The 19713-nt window shown below is 41.4% G+C and overlaps 1 protein-coding gene across 1 annotated transcript in view; it reads right to left on the bottom strand.

Annotated features, from left to right (window-relative positions):
• Positions 1-19096, bottom strand: part of shoc1 (shortage in chiasmata 1) — a 117107-nt gene extending 98011 nt beyond the window's left edge. The window contains exons 1-3 of the mRNA XM_072591310.1: positions 18992-19096; positions 12149-12238; positions 9804-9933 (exon numbers count right to left, since the gene is read on the bottom strand). Coding sequence (XP_072447411.1) covers positions 9804-9933; positions 12149-12196 — 178 coding nt within the window. The 5' untranslated portion in view covers positions 12197-12238; positions 18992-19096. The remainder of the gene's footprint in view (positions 1-9803; positions 9934-12148; positions 12239-18991) is intronic.
• Positions 19097-19713: the final 617 nt, after the last annotated feature.

The following is a 19713-nucleotide window of genomic DNA, read 5'->3' as shown; positions in this document are numbered from 1 at the left end:
TTGGAGGGGATCCTGAGGGTCAGGATAGACATTTATTTGGAAAGGCAAGGACTAATTAGGGATAGTCAACTTGGCTTTGTGTTTGGCAAATCATGTCTCACAAACTTGATTGAATTTTTTGAAGAAGTAACAAAGAAGATTAATGAGGGCAGAGCAGTAGATGTGATCTATTTGGACTTCAGTAAGGCGTTCGACAAGGTTCCTCATGGGAGACTGGTTAGCAAGGTTAGATCTCATGGAATACAGGGAGAACTAGCCATTTGGATACAGAACTGGCTCAAAGATAGAAGACAGAGTGTGGTGGTGGAGGGTGTTTTTTCAGACTGGAGGCCTGTGACCAGTGGAGTGCCACAAGGATCGGTGCTGGGTCCTCTACGTCTTGTCATTTACATAAATGAGTTGGATGCGAGCATAAGAGGTTCAATTAGTAAGTTTGCAGATGACACCAAAATTGGAGGTGTAGTGGACAGCGAAGAGGGTTACCTCAGATCACAACAGGATCTTGATCAGATGGGCCGATGGGCTGAAAGTGGCAGATGGAGTTTAATTCAGATAAATGCGAGGTGCTGCATTTTGGGAAAGCAAATCTTAGCAGGACTTATACACTAAATGGTAAGGTCCAAGGGAGTGTTGTTGAACAAAGAGACCTTGGAGTGCAGGTTCATAGCTCCTTGAAAGTGGAGTCGCAGGTAGATAGGATAGTGTAGAAGGCTTTCGGTATGCTTTATTTTATTGAGTACAGGAGTTGGGAGGTCATGTTGCGGCTGTACAGGACATTGGTTAAGCCACTGTTCGAACACTGCGTGCAATTCTGGCCTCCTTCCTATTGGAAAGATGTTGTGAAACTTGAAAGGGTTCAGAAAAGATTTACAAGGATATTGCCAGGGTTGGAGAATTTGAGCTATAGGATGAGGCTCAACAGGCTGGGGCTGTTTTCCCTGGAGCATTGGAGGCTGAGGGGTAACCTTATGGAAGTTTACAAAATTATGAGGGGCGTGGATAGGATAAATAGACAAAGTCTCTTCCCTGGGGTCGGGGAGTCCAGAACTAGAGGGCATAGGTTTAGGGTGAGAGGGGAAAGATATAAAAGAGACCTGAGGGGCAATTGTTTTCACACAGAGGGTGGTACATATATGGAATGAGCTGCCAGAGGAACAATTGCAACATTTAAGAGGCATTTGGATGGGTATATGAATAGGAGGGATATAGGCCGGATGCTGGCAGGTGGGACTAGATTGGGTTGGGATATCTGGTCGGCATGGACGGGTTGAACCGAAGGGTCTGTTTCCATGCTGTACATCTCTATTGCTCTATGTCTCAATATCATCTTTTTAAGTAGCCTTATGAAACCTTATCAAAAACTTTTGACCATTAGTTTCTTCAAAGTCATTTTTCACTAGTGATAGTTAATACATTTATTTCCTCAAAATGCTGACAAAGTCCTCTGCCTAATGTAAATTATTTATTCAACTCTTCTGCCATTTCCTGGTTCTCCAATATTACATTCCCAGCCTCGATTTCTCAGTGGCCTTTGTTCACATTGGCTTCTCTCCTCCTTTTCATATGGTTAAAGATGTTCTTATTGTTCATTCTTACACAACTTGCTAGTTTTCCCTTGTGGGGATATGTAAGAAAATATATCCTACACAACACCATGGAAGCACAAGGCAATGCCTTAGCCGACCAGGCAGCCAGAAATATAGCTTTGCAGTGGAATTGCTCTAGTGGATCAACAAAACCCAAAATACAAATCCTCACAAACAAATTACAGGAGTTAAAGGCCATACAAGAATAATGCTCTCACAAAGAGAAATGGACATGATTGAAGCAGGAATTAAGTTATGCAAGGATGGTGTCGGAGGCAAAGAGATGCAGATAAATCAATTGCACTGCAAGCTTTAATGCCATTCTTGGCACAACAAATCCATTCATGGGGACATCTGGCCCCTTTACAAATGATAGGCAGTAGCAGAAGGTGGAGAAGTCAACATTTCAGCTGTAACCCTTCTTCAGGACTGGGGGGTGGGTGAAAGGGGAGCTGCAGATTAAGGCGGGGGGGGGGGGGTCGAGGTGGGGGAGGCCAGATGGTGAGGTAGGGTTAGGTGAACATAGCTAGAGGATACGACCTGGTTGGTGGATGGGAGGAATTAATCCGGTCGGTAGTTGAAAGGGTCGATCAAGAAGAATGGAAGGGAGCCGTGGGATAGAAAGGGAGGTTATTTGAAATTGGAGAACTTAAATATTGAGTCCTCCGGGCTTATTGCTGCCCAGGCAGAAGATGAGGTGTTGTTCCTCCAATTTGCAGTCCGATTCGCTGTGACAATGGAGATGTCAAGGGTGGTCTGGAGGAAGACAAGGATGGTCATCATCTGGGATGCTTAGGAGTGGAATATCTCCTCGTCCGAGCAGATGCAGCAGAGGCAGTGGAATAGGGAAAACTGGATGGAGTTCTTGCAGGATACTGGGTGGGAGGAGGTTTAGTCCAGGTAGTTACGGGAGTCTGTGGGTTTATAGTAAATGTCCGCCGAGACTGTCACGGTAGATGAAAATGGAGAGGTCAAAAAAAGGGAGGGAAATGTCCAAGACAGACCAAGTCAATTTGAGGGCAGGGTGGAAGCTGTGATAAAGTTGTGAGTGTCCCAGATGTCCACCTATTTTGAACAACATGCTTCCTCCCCACCCCAACCCTGTCATCCAGATAGCCCTCTACCACACCTCTTCCATTCCCCGCTCCACTGGTCTAAATCCTCCCTCCTATAAACACAACAAAGACAGAGACCCTGTGTCCTCACCCACCAGTCTCTGCATCCAACATATCATCCTTAAACACTTGCACCAACTCCAATTAGACCACACCACCAAGAACAGCATCACCTCCCCACCCCTCTTTGCCTTCCGCAAGGACTGTTCCTTTCATCAATCCTTGGTTTGTTCCACTCTCCCCATCAACCCCTCCAAACTCCCAGGTACCCTCCCCTGCAACTGTAAAAGATGCAAAACCTGCCAGTGCACCATCCCCCTCACCTCCATCCAGGGTCCCAAATAGTCCTTCCAGGCGAGTCAGAGGCTCTCCTACCTCTCTTTCAATCTCATTTACTGTATCTGGTGCTTCCAATGTGGTCTTCTCTACAATCAGGGAGACCAAATGTAAACTCAGGGCACGTTTCGCCAAGCATCTCAGCCGGGCCCGCGGGGGCCAATCTGACCTCCCAGTCATCACCTATTTTAATTCCCCTTCCTGCGCCCTTTCTGACATGAACATCCTCATCCTCCTCCATTGCCACAACAAATCAGACTGCGCATTGGAGGAACACCTCCTCTTCTGCCTGGGGAGCCTGCAGACCAGAGGATTCAACACTGAATTTTCCAATTTCAAATAACCTCCTTTTCCATCCCCTGACTCCCTTCCCAGCCCTTCCCCCATCCTTCCATTCCTCTGATTGACCCTTCTTTCCAGCTACCAACTAGATTCATTTATCCCATCGACGTACCAGGTCATATCCTTTACCTATGTTCACCTACCCCCACCTCACCACCCCGCCACACTCCCTCCCCCTGTATCTGCAGCTCTCCTTACATCTACTCCAAGTCCTGAAGAAGCAGGGCTACACCCAAAACATTGACTTCTCCATCTCCTGATGCTGCCTGGCTGCATGAGCCTTTCTTCAAGAATGAGGAGAGTGTGCTTCCAGCCTCCTGCTTGTCTACTTTGGATTCCAGTATCTGCAGTTTTGTTTGCCTTTACAAATGATGGCTAGGTTCCAAAAGAGCTGGCGGGGAAGAAGGTTCAAGGAACATGAACAACTTGTGATAAACCATTGTGTAACATGCCAACACAACAATCCAGGACCAACCACGGTAGTGTCACAACTAAGACCCCTGGCACCTGCCAGATCCTTCCGACATCTGCAGGTAGACTACATATCTCTCCCAAAATATCATGGATATATGAACCTCCTAGTCACTGTTGATAATTTTTCGAGGTGGGTGGAAGCATCTCCAGTTCAGCAAGCCATGGCCAATCATACCATCTAAGTCCTCTGTAAGGAATATTCAGGACTAGTCAGGGAGTCCTGAGTAGTATAGACCCGGATCAAGAGACTCATTTTACAGGTGCAGTGTGCCAGGAAGTGTGCTGAAGACTTCTGAATATTAAGTGGGATTTACACTGTCCTAATCATCCTCAGTAATCGGAGCAGGTGCAATGCACAAATCAGACTGTGAAACAATGTCTAGGTAATTATTATCAAGAAGAATTGCGTTGGCGTTGTGTGTTGTAAGTTATCTTTATTAACTCAATCACCAGCTGGCTATATTCACTAATACCGGGTTCCTGTTCATTCATTCATAACCCTTCACTAACCCGTTATTTACAATACTGAAATTGTGTTGCTGGAAAAGCGCAGCAGGTCAGGCAGCATCCAAGGAGCAGGGAATCAGATTTCTCCAGTTTCCTCATTTCCCCTCCCCCCACCTTGTCTCAGTCAAATCCCTCGAACTCAGCACCGCCTTCCTAACCTGCAATCTTCTTCCTGACCTCTCCGCCCCCACCCCCACTCCGGACTATCACCCTCACCTTGACCTCCTTCCACCTATCGCATTTCCAATGCCCCTCCCCCAAGTCCCTCCTCCCTACCTTTTATCTTAGCCTGCTTGGCACATTCTCCTCATTCCTGAAGAAGGGCTCATGCCCGAAACGTCGATTCTCCTGCTCCTTGGATGCTGCCTGACCTGCTGCGCTTTTCCAGCAACACATTTTCAGCTCTGATCTCCAGCATCTGCAGTCCTCACTTTCTCCTTGTTATTTATAATAACAAGGTTTCATTCATTCACTTATAAAACTGTGATTCTGTAGTATATTTTACTATCATAAGATAAACCAAATTTAAAACAACCCTTTCAAACCCATTACTGCATTTTCACCCTTGCTACAGCAGTGTTTACCTCCCTATTTCTCCCTTTTGTTAGCTTTGACAAAGGGTCAGTTAGACTCGAAATGTCAGCTCTTTTCTCTCCTTACAGATGCTGCCAGACCTGCTGAGATTTTCCAGCATTTTCTCTTTTGGTTTCAGATTCCAGCATCTGCGGATGCTGGAATCTGAAAGCAGAAGAGAAAATGCTGGAAAATCTCAGAGTAATTTGCTTTTATCCAGTGTTTACCTCTGTAGCAATACAGAACAATATCATCCCCACCATCATGTCTCCATGAAACATTATAATATTAATCAGCCCTTATCAACCATCTCCTGGACTTAAACAGATTACTGAATACCAAACGGCTTCCCCAATTAGTATTTACCTATTAAATACCTTTTAACTGGGCCATTATCCTTTAAGAAACTAACTGACAAAACAGCTCTTTCATGAAATTGCATGAATGAAACTCACAACTGCAAATAGTAAACAAATCTACTGCACAGTTACAGTAATCAGTTTAATATTCTTCATTCTTTTATTAAGTACAGGTACAATTTCTAACTTATTTAGAGCATATGGGCCTGGTATTTTTTACTTACATTTACTAACTTAAGAAACAAAAGGACTATCACCTCTTAATTATGCAAGCAGACGACAGACACTCTTAATCCCATCAGAAGTAGCAGCCAGCACTTAACACATGTTTTAACCCATCTCCTTTCTCCTAGGACTGAAGCCCCTCAAACCATTGTGCACTATAGATAAAACAATGTAACATCATAGTAATGGAATTTTACTATATGTAAGAACTGTGTATAAAGGGGCTCTTATAAGAACTGTATTTCAGGATTCTATGGTCACCTCGAACTTGTGTTGTGCTCCTGAATAAAATAAGCTATTTTCGCCACTTACTGATTCCAGTTAGTATTTGAACATGATCCCATAGCCTCAAGCTCTACCCCTGGTCCTTGCAGCATTCAAGCCACCCCAAACAGAACCACAGGTCTAAGTCTTTTTGAGGTGATAACTGGCCGACCCATGTCTTCACCTGGTCAAATAGACCTTAGGACAGCAGATTGTCATCTACTAAGTGAGTTATTGTTAAAGTATTGTCAGGAGCTAACCAATGTTGTCAGTTCTGCTTCCTAACAGGTGTCAGCAGCTTGGGACATCCCTTTGAGGAGGACACAATATAGTCCCCAGATTGTGGGTCCACGTTAAGAAAATACACAAAGAGCCACTGAGTACCAAGAGCGAAGGCCCATTTCAAGTTCTCTTTACAACGGTATTAGCTGTCAAGGTCCAAGGCAAGAAAGCTTGGATTCACGCATTTCACATTAAACAAACCAAGGCTCCGATCCATCTGTTACCTTTGGGAGTCAGAATTATGCTAATCCCCCTTGCAGCGAGAGGACTTATTGTAGGGTGTGAACTCAATGTAAACATCTTTTTGTATATGTCTTATGCTTATACTGAGTGTACCAATGACTCCAACTGCTGGGTTTGTTCTCACATTCCCATATATTCAAATGGCAGTATCCCCCTGAGACCCATTCCTTTTAATATATTTGAAGTGGCAGAATGGGTCATTCGCCAGAACAAATCCCTAATAGCTGGGCTCACATGTCTGCCACATTTTCCACATGATGTGGAGGTGCCGGTTGGACTATAACCTGGTGTTGTATGATTTTTAATATTTTTCGCAGAGAGAGGAATATATTGGGTGGACATTAAAGGCACATGAGACAAGTGGGAATGAGCATTTAAAGGTTGGCATCAACTTCAATTTAATACCTCCCATATCCCACCTTTTGGCTCCATAATACATCAAGGGTAGGAAAACCAGTGCGTTCTAATTGCTTCAGTAGATCTGAGCTGAGGGGTTGGTCTGCAGGTGAGAGTAATTGTACACAATATTTTAATGTCACACCTGACATTTGGCCTCCAGCTAAACTTATTTTTTTATTAATCTCACATCAGAGGAACGTTTGACCACATCTGGTTTTCTGACTATATAATTCTTTGTCCCATACAATGCACATATTCCGTTTGTGAGCACAAGGCACATACCTGGTTGCCCCCTTACATCGACAGTCTCCTGTTGCTTTGTTTTTACAGACCCATTTACGCATCACATTTATGACGTCAATTACATCCATTCTGTAGCACACCAATGTGCCATCACAGAAACAGAACAATTGTTTGCTGTTCTGTTCCCCCGTATGGAACAGCCAAGCAGCCAGAGAAGGATTGCCCTGTGAACCACCTCTTTGCAGAACCGCATAGATCTGAAATGAATCTTAGCCGAGAAAGATGGCACCTTTGCCATCGTAGGTCAGGAATGTTGCAAGCATATCCCTGATAACTCTGAGGAGGTAACTAACTTGGCTGACTATATCCATAAAGAGATGGAAAAACTTAAATAATCCCCATCCTCAACCTTGTGAAGCTGAGCACCAGCTGGTTGGGATCATTGAATATGTCAATAGTGCAGGGTATCGTAGTTTTTCTTTTAATAATTCTTATCTTGTGTATTGCCTTCATGTTGCTTGGATGTTGTATTCTACAAATGCTAAAGCCTAAAGTTTAATATCTTGCAACTTGCCATTGCCCAAAGAACTTTACACACTATTTTTAACTTGCTTTGCTTCTGTGATTCTGTTTGGGAAGAATCAAAAGGAGGAAATAAGGATATAAGAAAACAGTGTGATTGAGCCAATGTCATAAAACAGTTAAAATACAAAAACAGTTTATCTGATTGAGTTAATATTGTAAAACAGTTAAATTTGGTTCTGCTGCTAATGGGGTTACATGACAAACTGAGTGTTGAACAGTTTATCTAAACATGTCCATAAGCTACCACAAACCAAATTTAATCAATGTCATAAAGGCTCAAGTCAAGTGACTTACTGACGGAACGGAATTTTGTAATTGGCTTATTTGTTGCTAAGGTTTGAAAAACGAACTATAATTAAGATAAAGCTATCAGCATCTTAAAAGTTTAAAAATGTAAGTCAAACTTAGAATCAACATTGTTACACATTTATTCGTGGCAACAAGAATATAACTGGCACTGCTTCTTAATAAAACTTTGAACTTTTACCCTGACGACTGGTTATTCTAAAAGAATATCCAACAACTCTCATATTTTATTTCACCTTTATATTTTTGGTCATCTTTTGTTGAGTCTTAAAACTTTCCAATCCTCTAGTGTATCGATAGTCTTTGCCACATGGTATCAAATTGAAATAAAAACATACAAACTTTGGTTAAAAATGGTTGGTTTATCCCCTTCCTTTTTCTTCATCGGGATATTAGTTGCTGTGAGTCATGAACTATTTTCTTAAACACCTACTATTGTTCCTCAACCACCTTTTCTGCTAAACTCTTATCCCAGTCCACTCCAGATATTCTCACGTAATTACCATTATTACTGAACCAAATTCACTCTCAAACTGAATGCTAAATCTTGCCATTTTGACAGGATTTGAATTTCAGAAGGGATTATCTGACCATCAGCTTTAATGAACACGATAATAGAAATATATGATTTGAAAGCTAACATCAAAGTAAGGATGCACATTTAAGAAGGCATTGTTTGGTTTGCTGATTGTTTCAAGTTTTTCCTATTTGGGGGAATAGTGGGCAAATGTTAGATAGAGTAGCCGATTATCAACCCATTGAATGGCATCGTGTTGACTCTGTATTCAAAAAGTCCAGGGTGAGACTTGAACCTCTCAAATTCTGACTCCGTGGCAGGGGCACTACTTACTGAACCACAAAACTTTCATTGCTCTGTTGAAAAAGCATGTAAACTTTTAAACACTAACATCTGGATTTTCTTGGGGGTGAATTGCATTAGGAAGGAGAAGGACACTGCCTCTAATCTTGACACTTCTGATCTTTGGAAGGCGAGGGGTGCAAGGATAGTAACATAAGTCACCCAAATCATTAAACACAGTAAAGCGATTAAGCAACTTTTTAAAGAAAAGACTTTTCATGCTATCAAAATTTTCTTGAAAGCAGACAACTGTTCGGAACTACATAAGGTTGAATAGCTCTCGCCTGTTGGGAACAGTTCAGCAGAATGAGAAAGGTTTTGTTTGGTCTGAATGAATCAAATTTTTGAACAGAATCTGTCGCTGTTTCACAGCAGTGAAATCTGAATGGCACAAACATTTCACTTCCCTAGCCTGAATTCTAGCCAATCATCTGCTGTGGCCAATTTGAAGACGTATGTGCTTTCATTGTCTCAAATCATGCACAGATGGCAGCTACAGCAATGGCTGCCAAGCTGGTTCAGAATGTGGGATGCTTCATTAATTCCTGCTCCCCTCACACCCATAAATATTAACTGAACTTTACTACTGACCCCCTTGCCAATTAACCGGTCATATCTACTAATATCAGAAGCTTGTGAAATTCCTGTTGGGGTGAATTCACAACCCAATGAATCTAACTCCTCAGCCAAATTCCAGTCCTAAATATGCAAACAATGTATGTTTCCTCAAAAAGCGAGCACTTCCCAATTTTTTCTTTTCTATCTAAATTATTTTTCTAATCAACTTGTTCAGAGATGTTATAACACACCACTGAAGCAGGTAAGGCTTGAATCTAGGCCTCCCAATTCAGGGGTACAAACACTACCACTGCAGCACAAGAGGGCCCTAAATATCATGACTTCATCTGTAGATATTTTAACCAACCCATACAAGTATATTTAAAGTGAAAACACCTACACTAGAGGACCCAAAACTAAAATCAATCACACGCAAATAACAGAAGTCACATTAAAATACACAATTAGGCCTTTGAAGTGATGAACAAAAATGCTGACAAGACTAAGTAAAATATCACAGAAAAAAAGGGAAAGATAAGATAGATACCTCGAGTCCATGGCCTCCTGTAAATATCATTACTAAGTCTACCTTGATAACAATAGTTGTCACTTTGATCTAGATGATGAGGTACTGGAAGTAGAAACCAGTTTGCTGTAAGCTTCTTTCTGGTCAAAACCTACACAGGTACCAAAAACATTGTTACCAAAATAATTGCAAGTGTGAACATTAAACTAATTAAGTGACAGAATTAAATCTACTGCTTTTACGTGTATAAAAATCTAACTCACAGGTTGCAATTGTGTAAAAACACTCATTAAAAGGATTTAAAAAAAAAGAATATTAAAGAACATTCCAAAGCACTTAATCAATTCATTACGTAAGAAAGCAACTATGGATGGAATCTTCTGCACGCTCATATCATGCTTCGAAGCGGATAGTGGATATAATCAGCAAGTATGATGGTGTACTTGAAACCTTTGCTGAAAATGTGTTGCTGGAAAAGAGGAGGTCAGGCAGCATCCAAGGAACAGGAGAATCGATGTTTCAGGCATCAGCCCTTCTTCAGGAAACCTGAAGAAGGGCTGATGCCCGAAACGTCGATTCTCCTGTTTTTTGGATGCTGCCTGACTTGCTGCATTTTTCCAGCAATACATTTTCAGCTCTGATCTGCAGTCCTCACTTTCTCCTACTTGAAACCTTTACCTTTCTGACCCTGCCAGAATTAAGTTGAAGTGGAACATCCTGCCCTACCCCAATTGAGACCCTTAAGTCACCAGTTAATGACCATTTAAGGGTTTCATCCCATAGGCACTGGTATTACGTGAGCTGCAGGTGGGCCAGTAGCCATGCACCTTGCATAACAGGTATAATCATATATCCAACTAGTTACTTTCTGGACAGGTTTGTGAGGGTTTTGATTAATCAAAAGCACTCAGTGCAAATCATTGACCTTCCCTACCCTTCCTCACAACTCACAGACTCTACAAAACCCCTCCCAACACTGCCTACCATGAAAATTGGTCAGGTCTTGGACCTGATGTTGTGCCAGTGACAAGCGTGTCTTGTCCTTCTACAGCCAAATGAGTGGACAAATAAAATCCATTTTCTCTACCAGTTAATATGTTTTCCAATTAAACCATTGGGAGGATTTGCATATTTATTTGTTTGCAGTTTTTGTGAAGCAATAGCTTGAGGCATCACTTGAAGTAACATTCCGCATGTAGCCACGTGTGACAGAATGTTTGATTTCATCACTTCATAACATCTCACCATATTCACAGGTAACACAAATACTCTTGAGTCGAAATAGCATTTTTATCACACTTTTCATTTGTTAGACTATACTAAACATTAGAAGGTAAACAAGTAATCACAACCACTAATCATTATCTCATCTAGTCAACTGTACTATATGCCTTCTCCAAGTCAGCTTGCTACAGATGAAGTATCACTGGGCAATACTGATGCCATATAGAAGCAGTGTACAGTCAGTTCTGCTATAATGCAGTAGTTCTGTTCTTGTGCAATCCCATGTTATAAGAAAATCGTGTAATAGCAACACCATTTAAACTAATGGGACCAGAATTGCATTATAACCGAGACACACTTGAAAACTTCGCGCATTAGAAACAATGTCCCCAATTTGTCAATCATGTTGTAGCATATTTGTGTTAACAAAACATGCATTATAGCAGAACAACCTATTTGTGACAGTGAGAGTAGTGGCAACCTACAATAAAGACTACAGCTTTCAGAGATCAACAACAGAGTACAGGAATCTTCTAGACAGGAAAAATCTGAAACAAATATAGGCTTAGTGTATGATTTAGTTTTACACATGTTTTAATAGAATTATGTAAACAATCCCTCAGTAAAATGGATCAAACCAATTTTGACATGATTTCCTCAAAGACCCATCCCACCCCGGTCATATTCTCTTGCATCCTCTTCCACTGGGTGGAAGGTATAACAGTTTGAAAACATGAATGAATAGATTCAAAAACAGCTTCTTCCCTGATGTTCTCAGGCTTTGAATGGATCTCTGCAAGGTCAATTCTGGTTACTCTCTCTCTCTCTCTCTCTCTCTCTCTCTCTCTCTCTCTGCCCTTCTCTGTGGCTGTAGCAATGTATCCTGCACTCTGTTCTGCTACCCTGATGCACTTTACATGGAATAATCTACCTCTACAGTATGCAAAACAATACTACCTTGATAGATGTGACAATAATAAATCAATCAGTTGATTTCATAACTTAATCAGCTCACCTAACAAAACCAAGCACTAAAGACAGTCAATTCATTTTTTTAAGAACAGATTAAAGGTTTGTGTGTACCAATACTTTATAACATGTTTATATCTTAAATACAGAACAGAAATATCCACATGCTTTACCTCATGAAGATAATCTATGGCCTGATATTTAACAGCTGTATACATCATGACACTTCAATCAAAGTTGCCTCATATATTCGCCATATATTTCTGCATTACAGATAGAAAGAAGAACATTTAATTGTGTTAACCCTGGTGAAATACAATTAATATCTGTTGATAAACAAACTGTAGTATTGAATCATAAAATGTTACAGCACAGAAGGAGGCCATTCGGCTCATTGTGCCTGTACTGACTCCCAAAAGAACTAGATTAGAGTGGTGCTGGAAAAGCATAGCAGGTCAGGCAGCATCCGAATAGCAGGAAAATCAACGTTTTGGGCAAAAGCCCTTCATCAGGAATAGACCTGCTGTGCTTCTCCAGCACCACTCTAATCTAGACTCTGATTTCCAGCAGTCCTTGTTTTTACCATCCCAAAAGAACTACTCAGCTAGTTGCAAACTCCAACTCCATCTCAGTAACCCTCTAAATTCATTAAACATATGTCCAGCTCTCTCTGAAAACCTCCTACAGAATACATCTCCACTATTCTCTCAGGCAGTACATTCCAAATCCCAGCAATTCTGAGTGAAGATGTTTCTCTTCATCGCACTCCTATGCCTCTTGCTGACAATTTTGAAATTGGGACCACTAGTTGACTTATCAACTAGTGGAAACAGAATATCCTGTCAAAATTGTTCATAATTTTGAACACACCAGTAAAGGCACCTCTTAATTGTCTCTGCCTCAAGAAGAATATGCCCAATTTCTCTAATCTTTCCTTGTATCTAAAATCCCTCACTGCTGGGATCATTCTAGTAAATCTTCTATCCAGGGCTTTGACATCCTTCCTTAAATATAAGAACATAATACTCCAAATGTGGTCTCTATGTCTCTATTTATAAACCATGGATCCAACAACCCTTCTTAACAACTGTTTCAACTTGCCTGACCATCTGCAGAGGTTCACTTGAACTCCAAGGTCCCTCTGCTTCTATACTCCCCCACTGAGCCTAAATTGTCTCTATGTTTCTTTGACCAAAATGCATTACCACGTATTCATCTGCACTGAAATTCATCCTCCAGGTGTCTGCCCAATTGGCCAACTTTTCAATGTTCCTCTGAAGTTGTTCAGCATCATCGTCACAATTCACAATTTTCCTTAGCTTAGTATTATTTGCAAATTGAGAAACTTTGCCCATCTCCAAATTATTTATATAAATCAAAAAAAGCACAGATCCCAACACCAATACCTGAGGAACACCACTTTCAACTTGTCTCCTGTCTGAGAAATGCCCAGCTATACCTAACCTCTGTTGCCTATCTTTTAACCAACTTCTAATTCATGCCACCAACGACCTATCAATCTCAAACAGTTCTCATTTGCTAACCAAATGTGCCACGTGACACTATATCAAATGCTTTCTGAAAGTCCAAACATATAATATCACTAGAGAGGGTGTTTGGCACAGTTGCCCTCATTGCTCAAACCATTTCGTTTAGGAATTGAGATGTCACAGGATGTTGTATAGGATATTGGTGAGGCCACTTTTGGAGTTCTGTGTACAGTTCTGATCACCTTGTAATAGGATAGATATTATTAAATTGGAGAGGGTGCAAAAAAGACTTACAAGAATGTTACCAGGATTGAAGGGTTTGAGTTATAAGGAGAAGTTGGATAAGTTGAAATGTTTTTCACTGGAGCATAGGAGGTTGAGGGGTGACCTTAATAGAGGTTTGTAAAATCATGAGGGGCACAAAGAAGGTGAATAGCAAAGGTCTTATCCCTAGGATTGGGGAATTCAAAAGACAGCATAACTTTTAAGGTGAGACACGAAAGATCTAAAAAGGGACCTGAGGACATCATTTTCACACAGAGGGATATGAAGTGTTAGATCCAGATCCAGGTATAACACTTAAAATACATTTGGACAGATCCATGAATAGGAAACATTTAGAAGGATATGGGCCAAATGCAGGCAAATGGGATTACTTTAGTGGGAAATTTGGTCGAAATTGGTTGAGTTGGTGCAAAGGGTCTGCTTCCATGCTGTGTAAAATGATTACTATGACTATATCCATAGAATTTCAACCCTATCCACACCATTATCACCTCAGACTGACCTGCCTTTGAAAAGCCATAAGCAAAGAAAAATCAAAGACTGTGGATGCTGGAACTCAAAAACAAAAATGGAAATTGCTGAAAACACTCAGCAAGTCTGGCAGCACCTGTGCAGAGAAAGCAGTGTTAACAGGACCTAGTTCTGAAGAAGAGTCACAAGACCTGAAATGTCAACTCTGGTTTCTCTTGAAAAGCTATGTTGACTGACTAATATTAACTTATTTTTCTCTTAAGTGTATATTTATCTTATCCCATGTTATGGCCTCCACTGGTTTTTCCACAATTGATGTCAACATATTGTGCAAATTTTTCCTGTAATTGTTAGAGTTATTCCATTCCAACTTTGCTATAACATCAGAATTGTTAACTCTGTGTGAAACACTGTAGTAAATACAAATATATCAAGCATGATAGCCTGGGGTTAATTTTTCATGATAAAAGGTTTGCTAGAAAACAAGATAAGAAAAAGACCAAATGGATTTGTTAACTGTGCTGTCAATTGGTTATGAGCCAAAAACAAATGGCTTCCCCAGCCTGCTATGCCTTACCCCTAAATTCCAACCCCTCCCCCCAATCCCCAGCCTCAAAATGTCAAATATCATTATGAGTACTTATAAAACTACTTTCCTTACAGAAATCATTGAAGATAGTTGACGGAGCAATAACATAAAATAACAGAAGAATTGATCATGAGTAAACATGAGGATGTTACATCAATAATAATCCACACATAATTATAGCCAATATGGATTAGAAGGGAAAGATCCCGACTATATCTTGCTCACTTTTTTTGTAGAAGAGATGGTCCAAGTGGACAATAGGAAGCCCTACCATGTAGAACCAGATTTCTAAAAGAACTTGACAGGGTTCCACATAAAGTAGTAATAATTTAGGATAAATGTTAGGAATGACTTAGAAATCAGCTGAAGGATAAACAGAAGAGGCAAAGAAACTGGGATATGGAATTTTAGACCACAAAGCCAACATAACTAGAGCCATACACATTGGGGGAAAGGATAACATTGGGGAATGGAAGAAAGTCTACAGTATGAGGACAGAAAATTGCTGGATTGGGTGCAATGCCACAAGATGGTATAGTGAAATGGTACAGTGTAATGACAATAAAGAATGCCGGAACGATCAGCAGGTCAAACAGTATTTACGTAAAGTAAGAGTTAACATTTGAGGTCGCAAATCTTTCATCAGAATCTGATTTCCAGCATTGCAGTATTTTGTTTAAGTATCAAGGCAAAGTGACGTTCCAGGCAGAGTTGAAGATAGTATTGGAACTTTCACATTTGCAGTTGAAGTGTTTTGTTGAGTGAGGTTCATGGTGCCTGGTTCAGGGTGATCTTTCTCGTGCAACACTTTACTCTGCACATCGTTATTTTTCTAACCAGTCTCTTTAGTGACTTTTAAATAGACAAGGTCTTTTCCCTGGAGTGGGGAAGTCCAGAAATAGAGGGCATAGTTTTAAGGCAAGGGGGGAAAAATTTAAAAGGGATCTAAGGGATAACTTTTTCGTGCAGCAGGTAGTGCCTGTATGGAATGAGCTGCCAGAGGAATTGGTGGAGGCTGATACAATTACAACATTTAAAAGGCATATTTTGGGTATACGAACAGGAAGGATTTACAGGGATATACAGCCAGAGAGGTGAAAACTTTCACCAGAGTTGGGACCTTCTGCTTTCATGCTTCTGCTGCTATATTTCATGCTGGTCTGCAAATCACTTCAGAAACTGTCCTTCACACCATGGTGGTCAACTGTTACTCTCAAATATATGATCCGAAGGAAAACTGACCCTTCACTTTGCAGTCAACAACCTGTAGTTTTTTTGTGGATGGATAGTAGAGAGGAGATTGTAATTTCTCATGCTGACACAGGAGACCACCACTGGACACAGCCAACCTGGTCAGACTGCAGTCCATGTCAGTGCTGCATCATGGGTGAAAAGGAATATACAGCAATTTGAATGAAGGTTAATAATCTTCTGTGCTCCACAAGGATAAGTTCCATCATCTTCTCTCTGCTAACTCACTCTCACAGGGCCAACAATCACTCTAATCTGTGACTGCACATACAGCTCAAGGCTCAAAGACCACAACTCAGTATTCCATCCAACGATTCCCACCCATTTCATCCTCCCAAACTACTAACTTTTCCATCACCCTTCATATTTCTCACTCATTGAGAACACTTCAACCCCTCTCCTATTCATGCATCACCACTAACTGTCTCCCATCCACTTCCATCATACTCAATCCTTCCATTTGTCTCATATAGGAAAAATTGTCCTATACCCCAGACTAATGATTCAATAGCATACCAACTATAACGAACAGACCATATCCATTCGACCTGCAGGATTGACTATGACTCATTCCCTGGACTTCACACACCCAGATCCCCAGACTTACAGAAAAAACTGCCTGACTGAATGTAACCAAACCCTGTAGTTTAATTGGAGAAGCCCCTTGACTGACCATGACAGTGCTCCCGATTAACTACAGTCCATTCTTCAACCTACCAAAGGACTATTCCTGTTTGACATTCACATTACACCACTTACTTGAAGCATATGCAGTGTATTTGCTGTTTAAAATGTTGACACATGTTCCAAGTCTGATATTGATGTAGCACAGTCCTACACAGTAACTATTCAGTGCGCCGCAATATCACAAACTCTCTGCCTCTCCCTCTGCATCAAAAGTAATATAAACCAGAGGCTGACAGCTTGTAACTGAGTATAGTCATACAGCACAGAAACAGACTCTTCGGTACAACTCGTCCATGCCAACCAGGCATCCTAAATTAATCCAATCCCATTTGCCAGCAATTGGCCCATATCCCTCTAAATTCTTCCTATTCATATACCCATCCAGATGCCTATTAAATGTTGTAATTGTATCAGCCTCCACCACTTTCCCTGGCAGTTCACTCCACACAGGCACTACCAGCTGCGTGAAAAAGTTACCCCTTAGGTCCCTTTTAATTCTTTCCCCTCTCACCTTAAACCAATGCCCTCTAGTTCTGGACTCCCCCGCCCAAGGGAAAATACCTTGTCTACTTATGCTATCCATGCCCCTCATGATTTTATAAACCTGTATAAGGTCATCCCTCAGCCTCCAACATGCCAGGGAAAACAGCCCCAGCCTTTTCAGCCTTTCCCTATAGCTCAAACCCTCCAACCTTGGCAACAACCTTGTAAATCTTTTCTGAACCCTTTCAAGTTTTACAACATCCTTCCGATAGGATAGGAGGGAGACCAGGATTGCATACGATATTCCACAAGTGGCCTAACCAATGTCCTGTACAGCTGCAACATGACGTCCCAACTCCTATACTCAATGCTCTGACCACAGTTCAGCACAACATCAAGGGCTGAAGGGCCTGTACTGCGCTGCAATGTTCTATGTTCTATACCAAATGCCTTCTTCACTACCCTATCTACCTGTGACTCCATTTTCAAGGAACTATGAACTTGCACTCCAAGACCTCTTTGTTCAGCAACATTCTCCAGGACCTTACCATTAAGTGTATATGTCCTGCCCTGATTTGTCTTTCCAAAATGCAGCACCTCACATTTATCTAAATTAAACTCCAACTGCCACTCATCGACCCATTGGCCCATCTGATCAATATCCAGTTGTACTCTGAGGTAAGCTTCGTCGCTGTCCACTACACCTCCAATTTTGGTGTCATTTGCAAACTTACTAACTATACCTCCAATGTTCACATCCAAAGCATTTATATAAATGACGAAAAGCAGTGGACCCAGCACCGATCCTTGTAGCATTCCACTGGTCGTGGATCTCCAGTCTGAAAATCAACCCTCCACCACCTCCCTCGGTCCTCTATCTTCCAGCCAGTTCTGTATTCAAATGGCAAGTTTTCCCTGTATTCCATGTGATCTAACCTTGCCAAACCGTCTACCAGGAGAACCTTGTGGAATTTGAAAGGGTTCAGAAAAGATTTACAAAGATGCTGTCAGGCTTGGAAAATTTGAGCTTTAGGGAGAGGCTGAATAGGCTGGGGCTGTTTTCCCTAGAGCTTCGGAGACTGAGGGATGACCTTATAAAATTTATAAAATCAGGAGGGGCATGAATAGGGTAAATAGACAAGGTCTTTTCCTTGGGGTAGGGGAGTCCAAAATGTAGAGGGCATAGGTTTGGGGTGAGAGGAGAACAATTTAAAAGGGGCCACATTTTCATGCAGAGCGTGGTCTGTGTATGGACCAGATGAAATGGTGGAGGCTGGTACAATTACAACATTTAAAAAGCATCTGGATGGGTATATGAATAGGAAGGATTTAGAAGGGTATGGGTCAAGTGCAGGTAAATGGGATTGGATTAATTTAGGATATTAAATCAGCATGGACGAGTTGGACCGAAGGATCTGTTTCAGTGCTGTATATCTCTTTGGCTAAATCAATCCTATGTTTGACATCAATCGGATTTTTGTTTGGAAAGCAGAGCTACAGGTAACAGTGAATTTTGCAGAACGAAAAGTTTATATCTTGAGGCAAAGTGTGACGATTCCAAGCAAAAATCCGATCAATTTTTCCACTGAGGACGGTCGAGTCAAATGTTTCAATTTTTGTGGTGCTCAAAACTACGATCGTTGCACTTGCCTGGCGAAGAGTTGTTTCCTCTCCCCCAAAGTACATAAACTACCTTAAACTTAAATTATACTCGAAGTTCTTGAATTCGCTCTGACCGCTCACTATGTGCATATTCCTACCCTATACAGGTGATTTTATGCCTCCTTATTTGTTTTCATTGGGAGAGTAGGGCCCACAGGAACTGCTGGAGACCGCTACCTCTACACGGTTTGAGGCGCTTCTCCGCCGTCCCCATAGCAACCCTTCTGTCCTTCGTCGCGCGTGTTTGACCGTTATTTTAAAATCAGGCGGGCGTTCTAAGCTCCGGAACCGGAAGTTCGAAACCAGATTGTGATCCATTCTTTCAACCTTGGCACTTGCCCCTTGCTGGCATTAACTATTATTCTTCACAGAAAGTAGATGTCATATCTGCTGAATTCTATACTTAGTACAAGAATGCACTAGTAGCTTTTAACACACACCCATCAAGTCAGACAGCATAACCAGAGTTAACGCTTCAGATAGATTAGCTTTCATCAAGACTGAACAGATGCAGAGATGTAAAAGTTTCGAGGAGGAGGAGGAGAGAGGAACTAAGGAGCAGGTCTGAGGACATTAAATAACAAAAAAAAATTGTAATGCAATCGCCAAAAAACGCATGATTTGGAGATGCCGGTGTTGGACTGGGGTGTACAAAGTTAAAAATCACACAACACCAGGTTATAGTCCAACAGCTTTAATTGGAAGCCAAAAAACGTTAACAGTGAAGAAACAAAAATGGCCAAATATGAATTGGTGTATATGAACCATCTGAATGCAACTGGAAGGGATAAAGAAGTGAAGGGAGTGAAAGAGGCACATA

This window comes from Chiloscyllium punctatum, chromosome 2 (assembly GCF_047496795.1).
Source record: "Chiloscyllium punctatum isolate Juve2018m chromosome 2, sChiPun1.3, whole genome shotgun sequence".
Taxonomy (NCBI): Eukaryota; Metazoa; Chordata; class Chondrichthyes; order Orectolobiformes; family Hemiscylliidae; genus Chiloscyllium; species Chiloscyllium punctatum.
The sequence above is the reverse complement of the archived record's forward strand: the minus strand, read 5'-3'. Positions and strand labels throughout refer to the sequence as shown.